General features: G+C 38.0%; 1 protein-coding gene across 2 annotated transcripts in view; it reads right to left on the reverse strand.

Moving 5' to 3' along the window:
* ICA1L (islet cell autoantigen 1 like) overlaps nucleotides 1–26,972 on the reverse strand; it is a 43,871-nt gene that overhangs the window by 15,810 nt on the left and 1,089 nt on the right. Inside the window, exons 2-9 of one of the 2 annotated variants that reach the window (XM_044667470.1) lie at nucleotides 26,724–26,796; nucleotides 23,705–23,828; nucleotides 21,380–21,578; nucleotides 20,242–20,367; nucleotides 16,371–16,469; nucleotides 12,953–13,038; nucleotides 10,555–10,580; nucleotides 4,840–4,859 (exon numbers count right to left, since the gene is read on the reverse strand). In XM_044667470.1, coding sequence (XP_044523405.1) covers nucleotides 4,840–4,859; nucleotides 10,555–10,580; nucleotides 12,953–13,038; nucleotides 16,371–16,469; nucleotides 20,242–20,367; nucleotides 21,380–21,578; nucleotides 23,705–23,828; nucleotides 26,724–26,796 — 753 coding nt within the window. Of the gene's footprint in view, nucleotides 1–4,839; nucleotides 4,860–7,003; nucleotides 7,079–10,533; nucleotides 10,581–12,952; nucleotides 13,039–16,370; nucleotides 16,470–20,241; nucleotides 20,368–21,379; nucleotides 21,579–23,704; nucleotides 23,829–26,723; nucleotides 26,797–26,972 lie in introns of both variants that reach the window. The other variant, XM_044667472.1, reaches the window with a different exon arrangement.

Genomic DNA, 26,972 nt, shown 5'->3' on the forward strand with positions numbered 1-26,972 from the left:
GGAAGGGGGTCTAGCAGTACCAGATATTAAACTATACTATAAAGCAGTGGTCATCAAAATAATATGGTACTGGCTAAGAGACAGAAGGGAGGATCAGTGGAATAGACTTGGGCTTATTGACATCAGCAAGACAGTGTATGATAAACCCAAAGAGCCCAACTTTTGGGACATGAATCCACTATTTGACAAAAACTGCTGGGAAATTTGGAAAACAATATGGGAGAGATTAGGTTTAGATCAACATCTCATACCCTACACCAAGATAAATTCAGAATGGGTGAATGACTTGAATATAAAGAGAGAAACTATAAATAAGTTAAGTGAACACAAAATAGTATACCTGTCAGATCTCTGGGAAAGGAAAAGATTTTAAAACTAAGCAAGAGTTAGAGAAAATTACAAAATGTAAATTAAATGGTTTTGATTATATTAAGCTAAAAAGATTTTGTACAAACAAAAACAATGTAGTCAGAATCAGAAGGGAAACAACAAATTGGGAAAAAATCTTTATAACAAAAAACTCTGATAGAGGTCTAATTACTCAAATATACAAGGAGTTAAAGCAATTGTATAAAAAAATCAAGCCATTCCCCAATTGATAAATGGGCAAGAGACATGAATAGGCAATTTTCAGGTAAAGAAATCAAAAGTATCAATAAGCACATGAGAAAGTGTTCTAAATCTCTAATAATTAGAGAAATGCAAATCAAAACAACTCTGAGGTATCACCTCACACTTAGCAGATTGGCTAAAATGAAAGAAGGGGAGAGTAATGAATGCTGGAGGGGATGTGGCCAAATTGGGACATTAATGCATTGCTGGTGGAGTTGTGAAATGATCCAACCATTCTGGCTGGCAATTTGGAACTATGCTCAAAGGGCTATAAAAGAATGCCTGCCCTTTGATCCAGCCATACCATTGTTGAGTTTGTACTCCAAAGAGATCATAGATAAACAGACTTGTACGAAAATATTTATAGCTGCGCTTTTTGTGGTGGCAAAGAACTGGAAAAGGAGAGAATGTCCTTCAATTGAGGAATGGCTGAACAAATTGTGGTATATGCTGGTGATGGAATACTATTGTGCTCAAAGGAATAATAAACTGGAGGAATTCCATGTGAACTGGAAAGACCTCCAGGAACTGATGCAGAGCAAAAGGAGCAGAGACAGAAGAACATTGTATACAGAGACTGATATACTATGGTAAAATCAAATGTAATGGACTTCTGTACTATGAGCAATGCAGTGACCCAGGACAATTCTGAGGGTTTTATGGTAAAGAACGCTGCCCACATTCAGAGGAAGAACTACAGGAGAGGAAACACAGAAGAAAATCAACTACTTGAACACATGGGTTGATGCGGACATGATTGGGGATGTAGACTCGAAACTACCACACCAATGCAACTATCAACAATTTGGAAATAGGTCTTGCTCAAGGACACATGACAAAACCAGTGGAAATGTGCGTCGGCCAAGGGGGGGGTGGGAAGGGGGTGTGAAAGGGAAAGTAGGAGCATGAATCATGTAATTATGTTAAAAATGATTATTAATAAATGTTTAAAAAAATTTTTAAAAAGCAAGCTAAACATGTAAGATTTGTGATTTCATTGATGTGCAACCTTCTTTTTCTTTGTATATGGAAATACTTGTGTTTTGGTTTTTTTTTTGGTTTTGTAAAATATGGAATTAAAAAAGTAACCAACCAGAATAAAAAGAGTGAAGTGAACAGATCCAGGTAAACAACTGATAGAATATCAAAATTATAAAGATATAACTGAACTCTGATCAATGCAGTGACTAACAACAATAACAGAAAATCAGTGAAGAATGCTACCCACCTCCAAAGTAATGGACATACATAGCATTTTTATAGCCAATATGGAAACTGCGAAATTGATTATTGATTTCTGGTTGATTAGTAGTTATTGACTGATAAATAGTTAAGAGTTTTTATTAATTATTATAACCAATTTCTGAGGCTTAGATTTGGATTTATTTTGTATAGGCCTTTGTAGAGAAATTTGCATAATACCTGATAGGAGGCTGTGCATACAACTGAGACCAGACCTGCTTTTGGGGGGAGATAAAGAAGATGGAGAGAAGCAGATTCAACCTGGTCAGATATTTTTTTTCCTAGCACTGGATTTCTCTGGCATGAATTTGGGGGAAGAAGGGGTCCTCTGTCACAGAGCTCTCCAGAGGACATAGATTACCTCTATTTCCCTGTTGTTATGGATTTTGAAGACCCCCACCCCTTTACAAGTCAGGAAAATATAAGTCCACTTTCACTTCTAATATAAACTAATCACAGTCTGAGTTGAGTTTGTGTCATTGGACCAATCAAACTGAGTAAAAAGTTGCTCTAACTGTATGGTGTGTGTTTGATCACGGAGAGATTGCTGACTTCTATTATTTATTGGTAATTGTTAGCCTTGCCAAAAAATAGATTATGTTCAGGTTTTTGTCTCAGTTTCTCTTTACTGAATATTTTTATGGCAACAAAATTTCTTTTGTTTAACTATTCATTTTTCTTAGAAATGTTTTCTTTCTCCTTTTTCCTATGATAGGAGGCAGGAAGAGAAAAAATAAGTCAGAGTACATCTTTGAAAGAACAGTTTAGAGTACTGAGAACAGAAGATAGATGATAAGGAGTTTAGTTGAGGAAGTGAAAGCAATGAGTATAAACTACTCTTTCAAAAGGTTCAACAATAAAAGGAAGGAGACAGAAAAATAGAGAAGTTGTGGCTTTGATTTTAAAAAAACATATTTGTTAGGCTGATATGTGTTTATAGGAACAAAGGAAGGACTCAATGAAGAGGAAGAAACTAAAGATGCTAGAAGTAATTCTAACCCATCCTCTATGTTTGAGCCTTTCCCCAGCATCGTTGGCCTAACACAAATCATGTCTTGCCAAACTCCAACTTTAAATTAGTCCCACTATTACCCATCTTTGTTCATATTGATATACTGCTTATTGGAGTTGGGGAAAACCACAAAACCATCCAGACTAGGTCCCTGATTTGTGTTTCCTGATCTCAACTGGGCCCTCTGTGTAACAAACAGACTTTTTCCACTTCCCTAATAGATTGCCCTTGCCCCTTCTCAGCAGCTATTTCAATGCTTTTCAGCATTCCTTGCATCTTCCCTAGGATTCTCTCAACTCCCCGCCTCAGCAGAGGACCCACCTTCTTTACCCTCTTCCTCTTCTCATGTCACTCAAATATCTTCCCCCACCATCTCTTCCTACACCCTTGTCTAACACGAACAGGTGGTCTTCTCCATGCCAAGCAAACTCCTCTACCTACATCCTTGATTCCATTTGTATAAGTGGAAATCTTATATCCTTTGAACTTCATCTCCTAAAATTCTCCCCTCATCCCATGGTTCCTTTTTTCCATGTTTGTTTACCTATGTCCTTTACGTTATTGTATTTAAGTTTTGGATAATGCCTCAACTCTCTCCTCTCTCTTCCACATGAGTGAGTTTTGGTGAGTGCTCCCTGTTTTCTCTAGCTCTCTAGTTAAATATTAGTAAATCTTTATAAATATTATATTTTGGAGATATAGAATATTAATTTTAAAATCTACACATCCCTCCCATCTTTTGCAACAAATTGTACTCATTCTCATTGACCTTCTGTTTCTTCCCTTTTAAAAAATGAAACAAAGCAAAAAATCCTTACAAAAAAAGTGGCAGGGCTAGGCAATCAAGGTTAAGTGACCTGCCCAGGCTCCCACAGCTAGGAAGTGTCTGAAGCCAGATTTGAACTCAGGAACTCCTGACCCCAGGCCTGGCTGCACGACGCTACCTCGCTGCTCCAATTTCTTCCTTTCTATTGGCTGTTTCTCCGTTGCCTTTAGCATCTGCCTATATCTCCCCCAACCTTAACAGACCCTCATTTGATCCAACTGTCCCTGCTGGATATCATTCATCTTCTTTGTGCTTAAAACTGTTAGAGCTGTCAATGCAAGACACTTCCACTTGCTTTTCTCTCGACTCCAAAGCCTGTGTGACCTGGCCTCAGGCTTCCAAGGCTGGCAAAGATCTCTTCCCTGCCCCTCCAGCGGCCTCGTCTCAGCTCTCTACATCTGACGCGATCGCCCTCGCCTCCGAGTGCTCTTTCCTTCTGGTTCTTTCTTCACTCCCACCCAGGTTGTGTGTCTGACTTTCTGGCCTGCTGTGGTCTCCTGCTGTCACTTCCTTCAGCCTCGGGCCATCCGACCTCTCTTACAGCCCTCACCCCCAGGAATAGAGATCCTGAAAGCCGGCCTGCTTCTCCTCCAGCCCCCACCCTGTGGTCCATCTTCTTTCCCTCTCGGCTCTGCTCTCTTTCCAGAGCTCAAACACCCTGCCCCGAGCCGGGCCCATCTCTGCTCCCCCACCACCCGCAGCACCCTCAGGCAGAAGGGAAACTCCTTTAGCAGCTGTTTAGACCACCAGCGCTCAGCACAGCATCTGGCACCAGCGAGTGCTTAATCGATACCGATCCCCTCCTTTCCTCAGGCCCTCGGCCAATGCCGCAGCTGGCTGGGCCCACTTGGTACCTCAAGGCTCTTTCCTGGGCCCTTTTGTGTTGCCCGGCACATCTCTCTGTCTGGCCTGACCTCTCTCCAAAGCTACGGCCTCTCATTACTGTCCTTTGGACATCTTTCACCCTGGATGTCCTGTAGACACCTCAGGCAGCTCTCACTCCTTCCCCAAATCCTCTCTTCTTCTAACGATACTGTGAAGAAGATCCACTAAATGGAGCCGTTCTCACCTTCCCCTGTAGTGCGCCCACATGGCCCGCCTATGGCCAGGTCTGGCTCTTTCCGCCTTCATAGCATCTGCCATCTACCTCCCTTTCTATTCTATCTTCTCACATGAGTGATCCCATGGTACCATCTCATGGCAGGACAAGCCCACGGCGGTCACAGGCCACGGCGGTCACAGGCCCACAGCGGTCACAGGCCCACAGCGGTCACAGGCCCACGGCGGCCACAGGCCCATGGCGGTCACAGGCCCACGGCGGTCATAGGCCACGGCGGCCACAGGCCCACGGCGGTCACAGGCCACGGCGGTCACAGGCCCACAGCGGTCACAGGCCCACAGCGGTCACAGGCCACGGCGGTCACAGGCCCACAGCGGTCACAGGCCCACGGCGGTCACAGGCCACAGCGGTCACAGGCCCACAGCGGTCACAGGCCCACGGCGGCCACAGGCCCACGGCGGTCACAGGCCCACAGCGGTCACAGGCCCACGGCGGTTGTCCTGGCTGCTCTCCCTGCTCGGATCCTCTGATCCGCCCTTTGGCTGCCTAACTAGTTTCTCCTAAGCAACAGGCCTGCTGTCCATCCTTCCCAATCTGGCCCTCAGGCTGCTCCTCCAGCCCCGAGCCCATGGCTCCATCAGACTCATCTCCTCCATCCCTGGAGGCTCTCCCTCCTCCCTCTGCATCCCGTCTTCCTTCAGTTAAATCCCATCCCGCCTCCTCCTGCCCCGACCCCCCCTGAAATTCAGTGGGGCAGAGTTCGTGCTTTTGCCTTTCTTTGCATACACCCGACACAGAGAAAATGCTCAATTCTTGACTGTGACAGTGGTGTGAGCAGAGAGAAGGGGGTGGGTTCGAGAGACATCACCAAGGGAAAGTCTACCAGACTCCCAGGCTGACTGAATGCGGGGCGGCTGGGTGACGGGGTGAGGGCCGCAGTTTGCTGGTGCCGTCCCACAGAAACCCGGAGGTGTGAAGAGGAGCAGGGACGGGGAGAGGCCTAGTTTGGACGTACTCCTGAGCCTGGGCCGGCCAGCCTGTGAGCACCCCTGGCGTGCTCCCTCCCGGGGTGCAAGCTCCTCACGAGCAGGGATCATTTCATTCGGGGCTTTTTTGTCTTTAACCCCCCATGCTAGACTGCAAGCCCAATACCGTACTGGAAGCACAACCCATGCTTTGTTCACATCTGCTCCGTGCTAGACCAGGAGGAGTGAGTGACAGAAGAAGGGGATGGTCCCAGGATGCTCTGCTCAGAACACTGTTGGAGTACCAGGTCCAGTGCCGAGTGCCTGTGCTAGAGTTCTAAGAGATGGGAAGGCCGGCACTGGCCGCCGGGAGGGAAGATGAAAGGAGCGTGAAGGGACACGTCTGGGAGGAAGGAAGCTGGCCACTAACGGGGAGAGTTTCAGGGGGAATGAGAGCCGGGGAGACCTCGGAGGAGAAGGGGAGCTCAAAGGAGGACAGACACTGGCTGGGCAGCACAAGGGGGAGAGGAATCAGCTGGCCAGGGTTTGGGGAGTGACAGAGGGAGAGGTTTGTGCATTAGATGCCAGCCGGCATCCTTCTCGTCCTCCGTCTCACCTCTGCATCCACATCTGTCATCCTGTAGCTTCCCCCTGCCTCATCCGTTTCTCTGGAACACAGAAGGTCCTTTAAAAACACTTGTGGGATTGCCGAGTCAGTACAGGGATGGGTTCTCTATATCTCTATGTTGATGTTGAGTTATTTTCAGTTATGCCCAACTCTTTGTGACTCTGGGGTTTTCTTGGCAAAGATACTGGAGTGCTTTGCTATTTCCTACTCCAACTCATTTTACAGATGAGGAGACTGAGGCAAAGAAGATGAAGTGACTCTTGCCAAGGGTCTGTGTGACTAGTATGTGTCTGAGGCCAGATTTGAACTTAGGAAAAGGAGTCTTCCTAACTCTAGACACAACACTATCCACTGCCCCACGTAGCTGCCTTATCTCTATCTGTATTTTCATCCTAACTTCAATCCACTAGTCAGAATAATGAAAAAGGGGTAGATCCCTGATAAAGATTCAACCATCTCCAATGCTTGCACTGATTTAGAAGACCTGGGTTCAAATCCACTCTGATGCTCACTCCCTATGTTCCCTTGGGCAAGTTGCTTGACTTCCCTTGCACATGTGAGGGCTCTCCCTGCCCCAGATCTAGGACCCTATTGGACTCTAAGTCAGAAAAACTAAATGTCTCAGTGTTTGGACTTGGGTGGGGCTTGAATCCCTTACCACTTTCAGGCCCAGAAAGCAGAGGGGCTTCAAACTCATTCACTGGAAAATGGTTTTCTTTGCGAGCTTCTGTTGCTGAAAAATTAAAAAGAAAAAAGATACAATTAGACAACCCGGGGACACATCTGCAAGTCCCCAAAGAACAGATGCAAAGTGTTCCTCCACTCCCACCCTATAATGCTATCTCTGTGTGGCTTAGGACCTCAGCAAGACAGTGTATGATAAACCCAAAGAGCCCAGCTTTGGGTACAAAAACTGTCGGGAAAATTGGGAAACAATATGGGAGAGATTAGGTTTAGATCAACATCTCACATTCTACACCAAGATAAACTCAGAATGGGTGAATGACTTGAATATAAAGAAGGAAACTATAAGCAAATTTAGTGAACATAGAATAGTATATATGTCAGATCTTTGGGGAAGGAAAGATTTTAAGACCAAGCAAGAGTTAGAAAAAATTTCAAGGGGCAGCTGGGTAGCTCAGTGGAGTGAGAGTCAGGCCTAGAGACAGGAGGTCCTAGGTTCAAACCCGGCCTCAGCCACTTCCCAGCTGTGTGACCCTGGGCAAGTCACTTGACCCCCATTGCCCACCCTTACCAATCTTCCACCTATGAGACAATACACCAAAGTACAAGGGTTTAAAAAAAAAAGAATTGGAAAAAAAAGAAAAAATTTCAAAATGTAAAATAAATAATTTTGATTCTATTAAATTAAAAAAATTTTGTACAAACAAAAACAATACAACCAAAACCAGAAGGGAAACAACAAACTAGGAAAAAATCTTTATAACAAAAAAATCTGACAGAGGTCTAATTACTCAAATATACAAGGAGCTAAATCAATTGTATAAAAAATCAAGCCATTCCCCAATTGATAAATGGGCAAGAGATATGAATAGGCAATTTTCAGATAAAGAAATCAAAAGTATCAATAAGCACATGAGAAAGTGTTCTAAATCTCTAATAATTAGAGAAATGCAAATCAAAACAACTCTGAGGTATCACCTCACACCTAGCAGATTGGCTAAAATGAAAGAAGGGGAGAGTAATGAATGCTGGAGGGGATGTGGCCAAATTGGGACATTAATGCATTGCTGGTGGAGTTGTGAACTGATCCAACCATTTTAGATGGCAATTTGGAACTAAGCCCAAAGAGCTCTAAAAGGATGCCTGCCCTTTGATCCAGCCATAGCATTGTTGGGTTTGTACCCCAAAGAGATCATAGATAAACAGACGTGTATGAAAATATTTATAGCTGTGCTTTTTGTGGTGGCAAAAAACTGGAAAATGAGGAAATGCCCTCCAATTGGGGAATGGCTGAACAAATTGTGGTATCTGCTGGTGATGGAATACTATTTTGCTAAAAGGAATAATAAACTGGAGGAATTCCATGTGAACTGGAGAGACCTCCAGGAATTGATGCAGAGTAAAAGGAGCAGAGCCAGAAGAACATTGTACACAGAGACTGATATACTGTGGTAAAATAGAATGTAATGGACTTCTGTACTAGCAGCAGTGCAATGACCCAGGGCAATTCTGAGGGACTTATGGAAAAGAACGCTACCCACATTCAGAGGAAGAACTACAGGGGTAGAAACACAAAAGAAAAACAACTGCCTGATCACATAGATTGATGGGGATATGATTGGGGATATTAACTCTAAATGATCACCCCAGTGCAAATATCAATAATATGGAAATAGGTCTTGATCAATGACACGTGTAAAACCCAGTGGAATTTGCATCAGCTATAAGAAGGGGGTGGGAGGAGGGGAGGGAAAGAACATGAATCCTATAACCATGGAAAAATGTTCCAAATTAATTAATAAAATAAAGATTTTTAAAAAATACTGGAGTGGTTTACCATTTCCTTCTCTAGATTGTACAAACGAGGAAACTGAGGCAAACAGGATTAAGTGATTTGCCCAGCATCACACAGATAGTAAGTAAGTGACTCAGGTCAGATTTGGACTCAAGTCTTCCTCACTCTAGGTCTAGTTCTCTAATAACTGGACCATGTAGTTAGCTCAAAACTAATATGGATGAGGATGAGAATGGCTCACTTGTGAAAATCAGAAACTTTTTCAGGGGAAAATATAGCCAAAAACATACAAAAACAGATGTCACTTATGTTGATTCTCATGCCCCTAAAGATGAGTTATTTCTTGAAGGAAATGATACTAAATTTCTCTCAAACTCAGCTGCAGGCCACAACAGTAAAAAATATTTAAAGAAAAAATTTGGATGGCACCTTGTGTTTGTGAGAAAGGCTGGTGGATAGGCCGATAGAGAAGGAAGGAATACAGAACTCTATCCTACAAATATTCCACACAGAGATCTAGAAAATGAACTGGGGATAATAGCTTAGTCTCTCAATGGATAGAGAGCCAGCTCTGGAGACCAGAAGTGCTGGGTCCAAATCTGACTTCAGACACTTCACAGCTGTATGACCTTGGGTAAGCCAGGGTCCAACTGCCTGCCTTTTGCCATTCTCCAGCCTTGGAACTAATATTTAGAATCAATTCTAAGACAGAAGGTAAGGGTTAAAAAAAAGAAAATGAATTGAAGCAAGTTCTGATCACAAAATTGAAGAAAATAATTATAGTGAATCATTTTTTTAGCCCAGGTTAACAGAGAGAGACAAAGAAGTCTGGGCACAAGAACCACCACGTAGAGCCACTGAAGGAACAGGTAAGAGGTATCTAAACTTGTGCAGTGTGCAAGAAGAGGTGCCAATAGCTCTGTCCTCAATACCCAGTTCATTCACAGATATTGGGATGACCAAGGAAAGGATATGCATTCCAGAGTGAGGTGTGGTCATGGGCCCTATTCTGCATATCAAGCAGCTGCTGGGTGCCTCTGAACCCTTGGATGGAAAATTCTTATTTCATCCTCATTGCCATCATAATAAAATTAGGCAAAATGGCGTTGTGAGGACATGTCAAAGCAAGTCCTGAACTCTGGGTTCAAACCATTATTTTTCTACTATATTATTGTTATTGTTGCTGGCCTTTTTGTCTTTCATTATTTGAAGACATCAAGAAGGTGATATCTTGATTTAAATGCATATCAGTCTGTTACCCCGTATAAAGCTATAAATAACTTAAAATTTTTCAAACAGTAAGCATTATCCAAGCAATAATAATGTAGCAAATTTCTAACACAATAATAGAGTATGCAGATAGCAATGAAGTCACACTATTATTTATTATAAATTACCATGGCATTATAATAAAACTACAAATTATAAAAAAAATCTAACAAAACTTAAATTACAATAAATGACTCATTTATCTAGATCCTAATTCAATATGGTTTAAAGTCCTAAGAGGACATTATTTCCTAAACAAACATTTCTGTTTCTAAGATCAACTACTTTAAAAAATTTTTCAAATAGAAGATGAAATAAGAAGATTATTTAAGACATCTTTATTACTTTGAAGCTTTAAATATATTAATCCTCTTGAAAGGAATTATTATGGCATTTAAAGTATTATCATGAAAATGAGTAAATCCAATTTGTCATCTTACCTGTTTCGCTTCTCTTTTCACTTGTTTCCTCATCCAACAAAATCAGCCTGGGTGACCAAAACAAAAATATGAAATTATGATTAAAAGACTGAAAGCACTTGATTAATTCTCTTATGCTATTTGAGTGGAGAAGATGGAAAGATGTTGGCTAGATAACAGAGAATAAGAAACAAGCAGAGTAAGAAATGGTAAGTGGCAAAATGTAAAGACTAATCATTAATGGCTTCAAATCAATTTGAAAGAAGTGTCCCAAACTCACCCTGTAATGTTAATATTTTAGTTACTTACTTGGATGAAGGCATAAAGGGCATTTTTAAAAAATTTGCAGATGACACACAGCAAGAAAGAAATTGGCTAATAGGTTCTAAGTTGAGTCAATGCTAATAAGACTGACTTGAAGAGGGGTAAAGCAGAAGTCTTGCACTTTTTTTTTTAATCAGCTTCATAAATACAAGATGTGGGAGACATGCTTCTACTTCACTTCATCTAAATGAAATCTAGGGGTGTTAAGGGGTTAGGAACTCACTATGAAATAATAGTGTGATATAGTGACTAAGAAAATCCTGAAGCAATTTTAGGCTGCCCTAAAAGATATATAATGTTCAGAATTAGGAGGTGATCATCCCAATGTAGTCTCTATCCTGATTGGACTAAATCTGGAGTTCATGTTTAATTATGGCTTCCAAATTTCATGGATGACAATGATAAGCATCTAGAACAGTGGTTCCCAAACTTTTTTGGCCTACTGCCCCCTTTCCAGAAAAAAATATTACTTAGCCCCCTGGAAATTAATTTTTTTTAATTTTAATAACAATTAATAGGAAAGATAAATGCACCTGTGGCCATCACTGCCTCCCTGGATCACTGCAGCACCCAGCAGGGGGTGGTAGCGCCCACTTTGAGAATCAGTGATTTAGAGGAAAGCAATCTGTAGAGTGGATGGTTTCAAAGACCTGCCATGTGATGATCAATTTTATGGATAATTAGCTTAAAAGAAGAGAAAGAAGTCTTCAAGAGAAAGGATAGGTGAAAACTCTTAAGTATCTGAAGGTCTGCCACATGAAAGAGGAATTAAACTTTTGTTTTGAAGGGCAGGAATAATGAACAGAAGTGACAGGCAGATATGGTTTAAATTAAGGACAAATTTCCTAATAATTGGATCTGTTCAGAAATAGAATGGCCTGCTTCGGGATGTAGGAGATTTTCCTTTCTCAAAAAAAGGCTGATCATTTACTTGTGTATTTTGTTGAGGTACTATAAGTGCATATTTCCTAACAAATATTTCTGTTTCTCTGATCAATTACTTTCAAGAGACAATGACTCAAAACTCTTCAAAAAGAAGGTGAAATAAGAAGGGGATTACTTCAAACTTCTTTCTTACAATTTAGCTTTAAATACTGGTGGTTTTTTTTTTTAAAGAATTGTTATAGAAAAAGGTTGAACTAGATAGTCTCTGAGATTTTTTCCAACACTTAAAAATTCTGCATTTTGGGTAAAATTCATGGAATTTAGAGTCCAGTTTTCTCATGGCTAGAGAAATAAAGATATGGAAAACTGCTAAACTTTTGTCCAATAGATTTCCTTAAAAAATGTCTTGAGAGAATTTCCAAAGAGTGAGATCTCCTTTGATTCTACATTATGCATTCTCTAACATTCTACAGAGAAACTAATCTTCATATTAAGAATTCTATCTAATTTTGACAAATTGACTCAAAACCATGAAATTAAAACCATATTTTGAAATGTGAAATGTAGTTTTTAATGATTGAGAGTTTGGTTTGTTTGTTTTTAAAAAGCATACTCAGAATTATGGGAGAAGACAGAAAAAGAGATTTAAGGTGGGGCATACAGAAAAACATGAAAACGGGAGAGAAAATGAGAAAATAGTTCAGTTCCAAGACCCTAGAACAGAATTTCCTCACATGATGCATTCTCTCCAACAGAGCAAAAAAGGGTTGCAATGGGGCATTACAGGGTCCCCAGGTATACATGGGTCTTTTGTTTTTTCTGGGTGAAATCTCATCAAGAACAGCCTTAAAAGATGATAAAAATGAAGATGTCAAAAAGAACACAGAGCCCATGGAAGTAGGAGAGGTACTGTTGTGGCACAGTTAGTCTTAGCTCCCTCTGTGTTGCCCTTATTATGGTAAAAAGGGCCGTATCTAAGCTCAGCTATTTATTATCTTTTTTAGCTATTAGGAAATTCTAGCCATGATAGTTCTCCCAGAGAGCCCCAATTCAGAGCCCAAGATGATTATTCCAATTTGCTCTCCCTGGTGATGGCTTTTTTTGCCTATCACTTTGAAATCAAAACTTAGGAGGCTACAAAATAAAATATGAAAAAAGACATCAAAAATCGAAATGACAATTGTATTTAAATAGTATTCAATAATACTGTATAAAAATATTTTTTACTTACTTGTCAAGATTAGCAGTAAGAGGACTATTTTCTACTGTGTTCTCTTTGTGTTCTTCAGTAAGCTTGCTTGGAGGCTCCTGGAGTCGCTAAAATAGAAACTCAAATTTAAAATTTTAAATATACAAATTTAAATATATAATTTATTTATACAAATTTAAATTTTAAATTTTAATATATATATATTTATTTAAAATGTACAAAGGAATCATTTCCCTCCTACAAATAAAGCAAGACTACTTATACTAGAAACAATTGTGGGAAATGCATAGTGGTGTATTTCTGGAAGATTTTGCTTGTTATTTTTCTAATGGTTATGATGGACTAACTAAGCCATCCATATTCCCTGACCAGCATGGCCATAGTTTTTGAAGACTTATGATAAGCTTAATAATGACCACAAGTCATGTTATTAGACTGCCTCAATGAACCCATAAATATATCTAAAGATTTTCATAAACAATACTGGAATTAGTGCAATAACTAAAATTGCTTAGGCAAACAGTGCATTGGTAGCTATAAAACAGTTAGGAAATGAAAGTATGACAATTAACATGTCTCAAGTTAGTAGATAAAGAATGGCACTAACACCACTCCCGGTTTCAGCCTCAAAGAGAAGCTCACTGAGCAGTGTAAGATAGAGCCCCAAGTCATCAATTCAGCTTGTTTGTCAGTTCCATCAATTGCAACATTTGAACTTTATTCCACCAAAATTGCCCTCCATTGTTACTAATGATCTCTTAGTTACCAGATCCAATGGCCTTTCCTCAGTCTTTAATCTCCTGGACCTCTCTGTAGCCTTTGACACTGTTGACCATCCTCTCCCCAGTGATAGTCTTTTCTCTTTAGGTTTTGGGGGTACCACACTACTGGTTTTCCCCCTATCTGACCACTTCTTTTCTGTCCCTTTCAAAGGATCCTCTCCCAGATCACACCTTCTAACATAGGCATTCCTTGGGGTTCTGCCCTAGGCCTTCTTCTCTTCTCCCCTTATGTTACTTCATTTCATCAGTTTCCATGGATTGAATTACCAACCTATTGCTAAGATTCTCACATCTAACTCTCTGCTGATCTCAAATCTCTCACCTCCAAGTGTCATTCAGAATCTCAAACTAGATGTCCATCTAGTAGGCATCTTAAATCCAATATTTCTAAAACAGAACTCATTATCTTCCCTGCTCCTGCCTTCCCTATTACTGTAGAGGACAATACTCTCCTTTCAGTTCAGAGGTCATCCTGAATTCTTCACACTTTCTCACCCTCCAACCCTCTCGCCTTGCCGATGCCTGTCAGTTTTATCTTTGTAACTCAATAATGCCCCTTCTCTCCTCTGACACTGCCACTATAATAAGAGTTCAGGCCTTCATTACTTTATGCCTGGATTATTACAACAGCCTGCTGGTAGTCAACCTGCCTTAAGTTTCTTCTCACTCCAATCCGTTTTCTATTCAGCCACTAGTGATGTTTCCTAAAAGCAGATCTGACCATGTCATCCCCTATTCAACAAACTACAATGGCTCCCTACTCTCTCTAGAATGCAATACAAAATGCTGTGTTTGGCATTTAAAGCCCTTCACAATCTATCCTCCTCTTACCTTCCTAGTCTTCTCATATTACTCCCTAACATATACTCTTCAATCCCAGGACACTGAACAAGACCCTCCATCTCTTGGCTCCGGGAATTCTCTCTGGCTGTTCCCCCATGCCTGGAATATTCTCTCTCCTCTGCTCTGAATACTGACCTCCTTGATTTTCTTTAAGTCCCATATAAAATTTTGTTTTTTACTGGAAGCCTCCTCTAACTCCTCTTAATGCTAGTGTCTTCCCTCTGTTAATTATTTCCTATTTATCTTATACATAGCTTGCTTTGTATATATTTGTTTACATGTTGTTCCCCTCATTAGATTGTAAGCTCCTTGAAGTCAGGTGCTGTCTTTTGCTTGCTTTTGTATCCTTCAATGAAAAAATGCAGAAAATATGGATTATTGGACAAGGCCTATCCAATGATTTTTTTAAAAAAAGATTTGACTAACATTCATACAGATAAAACTAATGAACTAAATGCTTAGTGTTCAGACTCTGACGTGATACTGAAGTTGTAACATGAGTCAACTTTATTAATATAAATATTTGGGACAAATACTGCCAATGGCTAATGAATTGTCCAGCACAGAATTGAATTAAGGGAAGAGTATAAATTGGATTGTATTTAGGAAACCTCGCAGTGTTTTTTGTTGTTGTTTTTAAACAGTCCCAAGATAATCCCCAAGCAAAAGGTCATTTCATTAATAAAAATGTACTCCTGAGAATGCTATACCTTGTAATACCACACTCTCTGATGAATAATGGTTACCAGGAGACATAAGTAGGTTGCAGCATATTTCTCCTTATGTATAAGAAATATTATTTAAGTAATGTATGATTGGAAAAGGAGATTAGAATGTCATGTAGTAAGAGTGAAGAATAACAGATGCATCCACCACCACCATCCAATGAACTTTTAAGTGCCTACTGTGCAATGCAAGGAGAGCTCAAATACTGGATAAGACCCATGAAATATTTAAAAAAATTTTAATCTAGAGGAAACTTTTCATCATATTACATAGATCTTCTCTGAAGGATCTATGAGAGAATGTGGACAAGAAATGTGCAAGAAAAGAAGATACGGAGGGAATACAAGTAAGATTGCAGAGGCATGGAATATTTAAGGATGCTTGATATAATAGTTGGCAATTCTTTTATACACTTAACATTTCAGTTTATATTATACTTATTTATGTGTATGCTCTTCTTCCTTCCTTCTCCATTCCTACATTAGACTGTAAGCTCTTTGAGAATAGGGTTCAGGTCTTATTAATATCTCCTCTAGTGTGAAATACAGAGCATATAACAGATGATTCATGAATACTGAATAAAGACACATAAACACAGACTCCTCTGTTATGTACCAGTCTTTAATATGCAAACATGAATTACTTAATGTTACAGAATTAAAATTTGTTAAGCAAATTATATAGTTTGCACCTACTTTTCAAAGAAATCCTAAAAGAATGCCATGTAATATATCAGAAGTACAATATATGGGAAGGAATTTTCTTTTTAAATCTAAAAGAAGCTTGGTAAGATACCATTATAGCATTTTTTTTCTTTTTTCCTTCCTACTTTTTCTTCTTTCACACTTTCTTAGTAACTGTCTTCATTCCCTTCCTTTGTTCCTCTTTTGTCTAGTCATAACACTGGCCCTCAAGTGGCACTCAGATGTATTTGGTTTGCCCTATTGGCAAGTGTAACCATAGGAGCTCTAGTGTAGCACAGAAGGAAAAAAAGGCCCAAGGGGAAACAGTTCAATATTTCTCCCCCAAACTATATAATATAATATAAACAAACTATATAAAATAAAATAACATTGAGAAAACTTCACCTTTAGTGCAACAAAATCATATGGACGGAAGCCTGTAAATTCTTCATGGATTCTGGCCATCATTCGAGCTGTTTTCTCCCAGAATCCAAGCAGTGTTCTCTGAAGGAAAAGGTAAGAGGATATTATAGCTATATTTTGTCTATACATTGTGTTAGTATTATTTTCCTCACTAAGGGAGTGGATGAACAATTCCAAGAAAATGTGATTTAGTCCCTCCAGATTTTGGAAATAAATAAACCAATTCAAAAAGGAAGTAATTAAATTCTTTGTATGTGTACTATAGAAATAGCTGCTCAAAAGCTTCCTAAAAATTAATTATACATAACAAAAAAGAGAAAGAAAAATGATAGATTAGAACTTCTTCCAAGAAATGAATAAAAGAATCACTAAAATCATAAATCTATAAAGATAAGGAACACATGTATAATTATTTTTAGCCCTTTTAATATTTTCCCAATAACATGTAAAAATAGTTTTTATATTCATTTTGTAAAATTTTGAGTTCCAAATTCTACTTCTATCCTACCCTCCACTCCCATTGAGAAGGAAAGCAATTTGATATAAATTATAAATGTGCAGTTATAAAAAACATTTCCATATTAGTCAAGTTGTGAAAGAAAACACAAGACAAAAAAAATCCAAGAAAAATTAATTAAGTTTTTAAAAAGTGTGCTTTAATCTACATTCAGACTCCAGTACTTTCTCTGGAGGTGATTAGCATTTTTCATCATAAGTTCTTTGAAATTGCCTTGGATCACTGTATTGCTGAGAATAGCTAAGTCATTCATTCACAACTGATCATTATTCAATACTGCTGTTACTATGTACAATGTTCTGGTTCTGTTCACTTTACTTTGTGTCAATTCATCTAGGCTTTTCCAGGTTTTTCTAAAAACAGCCTTCTTATCATCCTTATAGCACATTAGTATACCATTACAATCATATACCCCTTGTTTAGCCATTCCCCAATTGATGGACATCCTCTCAATTTCTAATTCTTTACCATCACAAAAAAGAGCTGCTATAAATATTTTTGTACAAATAGGTTCTCTGCCCCATTCTTTAGACTCTTTAGGATATAGACCTAGTATGATATTGCTGGATCAAAGGGTATGGCTAGTTTTATAGCCCTTTGAGCAAAGGTTCAAATTGCCCTCCAGAGTGGTTGGATCTTCTGCTTTCCTTCTAATCTTGGCTACAATAACTTTGTGCAAAATTATTTATTTTACATTAATTTAATGTAAAGAAGATTATAGATTTTGAGTGATAATACATGTATAACCTAGTGGAATTGCTTGTCAACTCTGGGAGGAGAGAGAGATGAAGAGAGGGGGATAACATGAATCATGGAACCATGGAAAAAAATAAAAAATAAAATAAAATAAAATAATTTTTTTTGGTTGTTTGTTTTTGTTTTTGTTTTTTTTTTTAACCCTTAACTTCTGTGTATTGGCTCATAGATGGAAGGATGGTAAGGGTGGGCAATGGGGGTCAAGTGACTTGCCCAGGGTCACACAACTGGGAAGTGTCTGAGGCCGGCTTTGAACCCAGGACCTCCCGTCTCCAGGGCCAACTCTCAATCCACTGAGCTACCCAGCTGCCCCAAAATAAAATTTTTTAAAAATTGTTTCTTTCTGGCTGCTTGCAGCATTTTCTCTTTCATATGGGAGCTATGTAATTTAATATTCTTGCAACTTTTAATTTTAGAATCTTCTTCAGGAGGTAATCAATGGATTCTTTCAATTTCTAATTTACCCTCTGGATCTAGAACAGTAGGAAATTTTTTCTTAATAATTTCTTGAAATATGATTTTTATGCTCATGGCTTTCAGGTAGTCCAATATATATTATCTTTCCTGGATCAATTTTGTTGTTTTCGTTTTTCTATTGGAGACATTTCTTTTCCCAATTTTTCCTCTCTCTCTCTCTTACTTTATTTTTAAAATCCTTTTTGGGCTCTTGTAGGAATTCTTTTTGAGCCTGGGTCCAATTCACATTTTATCTTTGCATGTAGCAATTTTGATACTGCTGCCCTCTTCTGAGTTTATACTTTGATTTTATCTGTCACTATAGTAACTTTCTATGCTTATTTTTTGCTCAATCTATTTCTTGACTTTTACCTTTATGTTAAAGTTTGGCTCTATTCCCAGGCTAAAGGGGCACTGTTCCAAACTTCATGGTTTGTTTTTTTTTTTTTGGTTTTTTTTTAAACCCTTGTTCTTCGGTGTATTGTCTCATAGGTGGAAGATTGGTAAGGGTGGGCAATGGGGGTCAAGTGACTTGCCCAGGGTCACACAGCTGGGAAGTGGCTGAGGCTGGGTTTGAACCTAGGACCTCCTGTCTCTAAGCCTGACTCTCACTCCACTGAGCTACCCAGCTGCCCTAAACTTCATGTTTTTCATGCTGCTGTTTTCAGAACTAGTTTGGGGGAAGGGGGGAGTCTGTAAGTTTTCAGTTCCTCCAAGAAAGTATGATCTAAGGAGAGGTGTGGTCACTGCTTTCCTGGCCTGTGATTGGGTCTGTGAATGACAATAGGCACTCTTTTCTGCCTTGGAATGGTGTCCATGGTCCCCACTCCTACTAGCGTTCCTGCTTACCTTGGGTCTGCAAACCCAGAACCTCTATGGGCAGTGAAACAGAGTCCTTCACCCAGTGCCAGCAAATGTCTTCTGTAATTTACTTCTGACTAGTTTTCTGACCCTCTTAATCTCTGTGAACTGAGAGCTCCAAAAGCTACCACAATAGAGATTCAGTCACTCCCAAAGCCTGTTGATTGCCTGCTAGGGCACAGCCTGTGCTGGCATTGCCTGTGGCTGGATTGCACTCCACTCTCACCCCAATGAGACAAACCCTGCCTGCCAACATTCTAAGTTGTCTTGGGTGGGCTAGAAAACTATTTCGCACCATCCTTTAGATGATTCTGCTGCTTCAGAATTTATTTTGAGGTGTTATTTTACTATTTTTTGGAGGGGAACTTAGAATAGTGCTAGAGAGTCCCTGCCTTTACTCTGCCCCTCTATAATTATTAAGTTATTATGCAAGCATATTCTTATAACTAGTCAGTGTGAGAAATGTCACACACAGAAACAAGCCCTTTTAAAAAAGTTATCTGTTCACCAGTCAAAACTCAGCTAATTACTTAGAAATGGATTACTCCGGCTCTTTACTCCTCTCTTCATTTCATTTGTCCCCTCTTTTTTGGTTCTTTTTGGTATATTAGACAGAAAAGAGATAAGCTCTAATCTGTTAAAACCTGATATGGATTCCTGAGGGACTCAGCAGCACATGGAATTATGTGTGTTCCTCAGGGCTAGAAAAGGATTCCTTTCCACTAGTTTGCTATGCTTTTTCTGTAGAATTGCAATTTTCCCTACAGTCCTAAATGGAAATTTTAATGAATGTTAGTTATTGGCGACTAATTTCATATTGTGCTACTTATGTTCTGGCTTTGGGTAATCCTTACTAAAACTTGTAGTCCACTGTGCTGAGTAACAAAAAGTTGGCTTCATTCTACAGAAGAAGAAAAAAGTGTTTTGTTTTAGGCTTGAACAGCTATGCCAAAGTCTAATAGCAAGCCAAACACAGCAAAGTTAAAAGAATTCTTTTCAGTTTATTTACTTTTTTTTTTTAAACCCTTAACTTCTGTGTATTGGCTCCTTGGTGGAAGAGTGGTATGGGTGGGCCATGGGGGTCAAGTGACTTGCCCAGGGTCACACAGCTGGGAAGTGTCTGAGGCCGCATTTGAACCTATGACCTCCTGTCTCTAGGCCTGACTCTCAATTAGCTACCCAGCTGCCCCTTATTTACTTTTTTTTAAAGAAATCTCACCACACCCTTTACTTCAAGGACATGCTGACTATGGAAGTGGGTACCTGGTAGGTAGTAAGTGAATGGGATAACAAATTGCAGCGACTAGCTCCGAGTAAATCCACCTTTTGACAAACATCCATCTTTAACTTGTCAAAAGAAGTTTTGGTATTTCTCACTTGCATCTGCACCTAATAATCATAAAAAGTCTATATTATTATTGCCAATAATGGAACACAAAGTGATATATTTGTTTATACATATATTCGCTTATACATTGCTTTAATGACTTAAAACACTTTGCAGATAATACACAGGTTGCTGTGAAAAGGAACTGTAGACTTCTATTATTATATATTATTACATAGTTTATATAAATTATATATAATACATTATAAATATATTACATATAATGTCTATGACTAACGATGAAGTCAGTTGTAGAGAAATCACAGGATATATAATCACACAGACACAAATCAATCAATCTAGCTATCTGTTTTCATTCTGTTACATACTATTTCTTTTCAACAGTATCTTATTTACTATCTGCTAAATATTTGTGCCAAATAACAAAGGACTGTATAAAATACACAATAGTAATATACAACATTAAGAACTATAGAAAGGGGAATAGAAGCCAAAAGTTGCTGTGGAGGTAAGGTATTATATATTGGATTTAGGAGGGAAACTTCAGAGAATAGATGACACTTTTATGTAGCATTAGTAAACATTTTATAATTCATAAGCAATACACTCAAATGGTATGAAGGGAAGTTTAAATATAGTAATATATCTGAGGCTTAATATAAAATTTCATGGAAAGTCATTCAAAAGGCTAAAGAGTATGATGGGGTAAGATTATTATAGTCTTTTCATCTTTTTCTTATGTTAATAACTGCTTCAGATTTATTTATTCTGAAGTTTTAAAAACTTTTTCAGAAATAAAGCATTCTTTAACAAAGAAACCATAAGTTCCCCCACCAAAATACAAATAATGAAGCATATTTTTCATTTCAAAGAGATTAATAGAACAGAAGTGTAATAAAAACAAATATAAATGTATTGTCTCTCCCTTAAAGGCTCTTAAAAAAGTACCATATAGCATAAAACATTTTTATTAAAATACAATGTTTTAAATACAGTTAATCAAATTAATTGTGGTTTAAGGTATATACCAATAAAAGAAAAAGATTTTCTTACTTTTCTGAATTTTTCCATTTGTTTAGACGTGTCTGGGTCTAGTTCTTGGGATACATCTTTCATCCAAAGCAAAGCCCCTCTGTATTCTATGCGGGCCTGCTCCATTCGATTGATTGTCATCAAGGTATCAGATACGGCCCTCTGACTAAAAGTTGCTACTTCTTGCTCAAGACGAGACAAAGGAGTACATAGGGCTAATCTAATGTAAAAATAATTAGATTCACAGGGAATATATGAAATAAAAACTGAAAACCTAGGAGACTAAATCAACACTAATAAACATTTCCATCTCCAAGACCATTTTGGAGAACTTGCAATTAAATATGAGTGATTATTTTTCTTTACATATGTAGAACACTATTTAAAATTTGTCAAATTTGTATTATCTACAAAAAATCACTTGATTAATTGTAGCAATTATAAAATGTCTAATGGCATAATAGATATATTAATAGGAAATCAATATACCAAAAGGCTAAAATAAGCAAGTTAAAAAAAGAATTTTGACATTTACTGGTTTGATAAATGAGAAGCTGTCTACAGCTCCATTTTTACCACCCCTTATTTTTAAAGTATAGCATTTCTGTAATACTATATAAGTCAACCACACTATTTAGATAATAACTACAATAAATGTACCTCTTAAGTGTCTGAAACAAATACCACTTGTACAAAGTATACACTCTTTCCAAAACAAAAACCTTTCATTCATATACATACATAACCTGAATTTGAAAGGGTAGATAAAATCCTCAAACAGAATTTTCTAAGAAACTGAAGATGTAAAGAAGTAAATCAAAGTAAACTTCCATTTTTCAGCATTGTACAATGCATGTCACCACTGATCTCTTCCTCCTTATTAAATTTTTTTTCAAAAATCTGGAAAATGAGGGTATGCCCTTCAATTGGGGAATGGCTGAACAAATTGTGGTATCTGCTGGTGATGGAATACTATTGTGCTCAAAGGAATAATAAACTGGAGGAATTCCATGTGAATTGGAAAGACCTCCAGGAAATGATGCAGAGCGAAAGGAGCAGAGCCAGAAGAACATTGTATATACAGAGACTGATACACTGTGGTAAAATCAAATGTAATGGACTTCTGTACCAGCAGCAATGCAATGACCCAGGACAATTCTGAGGGATTTATGGAAAAGAACACTACCCACATTCAGAGGAAGAACTACAGAAGGGAAACACAGAAGAAAAACAACTGCTTGAACGCATGGGTTGATGTGAACATGATTGGGGATGTAGACTTGAAACTACTGCACCAATATGGAAATAGGTCTTGATCAATGACACATGTTAAAACCAGAGGAAATGGGCATCAGCTGGTGGGGTGGGGGAGCTTGGAGGGGGTGAAGAGGAAAGTAAGAGCATGAATCATGTAACCATGGAAAATTTTTCTAAAAAATAAAAATAAATAGATAAATAAATTAAAAAGAGTTTGTTTATATATCAACATATTGAATCAAAAAAAATTTTTTTTTTAAACACAGAACCATAGGATCTGGAGTAAGAAGATACTCTAGCAATCAACCAATCCAATTCTCCATTTTACAAATGAGAAAACTGAAGTCTTGAGCAGTCAATGAGTTGCCCAAGGTCACTGAATTAGTATACAGTAGAGTGGAATATGAACCCTGGTTTTCTGACTTCGAATTCAATTCTTTCCCCACTCTCTCAGACCATCTGCTGGAACTGGTGCTCTTGGCAAAGGGCTTTCCCATATATCCTTTTGACTTAAGGTTTCTTGAACTGCATAGTCACAATGAAATATTACTCCTACCTTTAACTAGGACTGCTTTTATTCTTCCTCTTAAAAAGTCAAGGAATTTTGGCTACTCTAAGTAAATGAAGTATAAGAGACTTCTTAGCTTCTTTTATACTCAAAAAGTATAATGTGATAAAGTGAATTGTGGCTTAAAAAGAAAATATTTCTACATTTAAAGGTAAGTTAAAGAAGAAAATTACAAAGTTTCATAAATAATTACATGTAAATGTATATAGTAAAGTAAATAATCACATATTTAATTGGGCAAGGCAGACTATTAAAATATTAACATGATATCTATGTCTTGATTACATAAAATCCCCTCAAAAACTTAAATTCAGTACCAAATTCTTTTTATAGAGAACAAGATACTAATGATTTCAATGTTTTTCAAAATAATTATTTTAAAGGCAATAATAATATTATAGAATGTTTATAAAACATTTATAAGCTACTACATAATTTCCCTAATATACTTGTATTATGTGTCTTAAAATATAAGTATATCAAATATGATAAAGATTGAGCAAACACTGATTTTAAAAAACCTTTGGTTGGCTGAAGAACAGAGTGTCTTGCCAGTGGCATCCATCATTTTGCCAGCTTGAGTTATATCCCGTTCTGCTTGAAACTTTAAAAAGAGTCCAAGTTCATTTTCTTCCTCAGATATAGCTAGGAAAGTAAAAATTACCAATTAACACAATTATTTTATTCCATTGCATATAAAACTAAAACTAAAATACAGATTTATCTACAATGATATGATATAAAACAAGAAACCTTTACACAACCACCCAGAGATACATCATGAATCACTGCATCTTAGAAAAATGACTTTGTTAGCTTGGGTTCCTAAAGAACAATTTCTTCACTGATATTCTGCACTCACAGTCTGACCCTAGCTCTCCAAAGTACAATTCCTCCTGTGCATTCAAACTCACTTGAGATTCTGGTGCTAAAACCTACAAAATTTCTAAATATTACAACAACAAACTAAAAGAACTGGCAATTGTTATGGCTGAGCTTTGATCTTTGAAAGACTGAGGAGTTTAAGAGAAGTGCAACAGATTCCTCCCACAATCATCCCCTTTCTCTTTAATCATCTTCTATGAATTCCTCCCCTGCTCTCTTCAAACATACCCAAATCCCCCTCACTAGATAGATCTGTCCATCTCCACAAACTACCTTCCTCTCTCCTCCCATTCTCTTCTAATGCATAACATTCTCTCTGTGTTATCTGGCTTCAGGTCTTATCATTCAACTGAATCTGTTCCTGAAAGATCTCTTTATTGCCCATTTAATGACCTTTCCTAGTCTTCAACTTTCTTGACATCTCTGCTGCATTTCCCTCTGTTGACCCTCCTCTCTTCTCCTAGGGCACTCTTCCTATCAGTCAGATTGGTTCTGTCTCCTATGACAGATAACCATAAATGTCATCCAGTAACTGAGCTCTTCCCTGAACACTCTTCTCTTCTCTTGACACTCTTCTACTTGGTAATTTTATCAATTCTGTGAACTCGATTATCTCTATACCAGTGATTCCCAAAGTGGGCACCACTGCCCCTTGGTGGGTGCTGCAGCGATCCAGGGAGGTGGTGATGGCCACAGGTGCATTTATCTTTCCTATTAATTGCTATTAAATTTTTTTAAAAAGTAATTTCCAAGGGGCTAAGTAATATTTTTTCTGGAAAGGGGGCAGTAGGCCAAAAAAGTTTGGGAACCATAGGTCTATACTGAGGACTCCCAGAACTACATATCCAGCCCTGGTACCTCTCCTGAATTCTAGTCCTACATCCCCAAATGCTGACTGGACATCTCCAAATATATATCTCCACCTATCCAAAGCATATTTTATTATCCCTTCAACTCTCTTCTGAACTATCCCATTTCTGTCATGGGTTCCCCATCTTTTCAGTCACCTAGGTTCACAAAATAAGTTTTGACTCCTCATTTTCATGCCAAACCTTGCCATTTCAATCTCTATTAAATCTCTTGCATGCAACCCCTTCTATCCACTCACATTACTACTCAATGCCCTAATTCAGATCCTCATCATCTCTGACTCTGGAGGAGTCCCTTAACTGATCACTTCCCCTTGTGTTTCCCTACTCCAATCCATTCTCCACACAGTTGCCAAAGTGACTTATTCTCCCCCACCCTTAATCATTAAATTCAAGTAGCTACTCTTACCTCTAATATCAAAGATAAACGCTATCATTTAACACTCTCCTCAACCCAGTCTATTCCTACTTTCCAGCTATGTGGCCCTGGAAAAGTGTCACTTAATCACTCTCAATTTCCTCATCTATAAAATGGAGACAATAGCAACTACTCCACAGATGTAAGAAGACCAAACAAGATGATATGTAAAAGTGCTTTACCAACCTTAAATATTTATATTAATGCTTGCTCTGCCTTCTCAGCCTTCTTTACCCATTATCTACACTCACTCTCTCTCTCTCTCTCTCTCTCTCTCTTTTTTTCTCCCTTACCTCTCTCTTCCACCACACCGCACCCCACCCCCTCCAATTTTTGTGCCTCTGATCTGGCTGTCACATAGTTCTTCAATGCTCTCCCTTCTTACCTCTGCCTCTTGGTCTTCCTGGTTTCCTTCAAAACTCAGTTCATATACCAACTTTTTCATGAAGCCTCCCAACTGATGGTGTCCTACTTCCCAAAACTACCATATAGCCATTTTACATATATTGTCTATATTTGTATGTGTACATGTTGTCACAATCTACCATCAGAACATAAGCTCCTTGACGCTATGGGCTGTGTCACTTTTGGTTTTATACACCCAATGCCTAGAAAATACTTGGAACAAAGTAGGAACTTAATAAATGCTTACTGACTGATTAAATGAGGAGGATTAACATAGGAATTTAGTGGATCTAAAATTATTAATGATTTTTTAAAACTAAGTAACTACTTGAGTTAAAGAGAAAGTATGGAAAAGTATACTAAAAATCAGAAAAAAATGGGATATATATGGAGAAAAACTTAAGGTATTTCTATGAAGGAAAAAGAAAATGTATTCAGGTTTCCTTCAAAATTTCATTTCTATCAATCAGAAGAAATGTTAAAATTTGTCTCTTTAAAGATCCATTGCATGCCATGAATTCTCTCAGACCAGAAATTTCTGATTTCTATTTTGAGTGGAGTTATATCAGAGGGAATTTTTTTTCCTCTCTAACCATATAAGTAGGATTCAATCCATTTCAAGCTTCCATGACATCAATTGTGGAAAACCTATGGGTTCCCCAAACTGGATTATACACTGTGAAATGATATTTACCCAGGGAATGAGAATCTTGAACTACATATTTAATAGATAACATATATGGAGTACATTAACACTATGCTGTTACAGTATGAATCAGGAGAGCAATAATCTTAATATCAATCAGTCACATTTTTTTAAAAGAATGGGATTCTTTCATTACCTAAAACCATTAAAATTTCCTTTAATAAATTAGGCATATCCTTTAATATTCAAATTAAATTTTAAAATATTTATAAAAAGAGAATTTAAGCAGCATAATATAAATGTCTATGATCGCATACCATTGAGTCTTTGCTGATATTTCTCAATAATCTTCAGAAGCTCAGTACACGTCTCTTGAATAGAGTGAAAAACCTTGAAAAATAAATTTTGTTTGTATATCAGTTTAAAGAACTATTAAAAAGATACGAAATATCAGGCAGAGAATATTTTACAACTGGATATTTTTTCTTTAGCTTACATCAATTTTCCTCCATTATGACAAAAACAAGTTCTAGTTTTACTTCCTAGAGTAACAAATATATAAAAAT

This window comes from Gracilinanus agilis, chromosome 3, assembly GCF_016433145.1.
Source record: "Gracilinanus agilis isolate LMUSP501 chromosome 3, AgileGrace, whole genome shotgun sequence".
NCBI lineage: Eukaryota > Metazoa > Chordata > Mammalia > Didelphimorphia > Didelphidae > Gracilinanus > Gracilinanus agilis.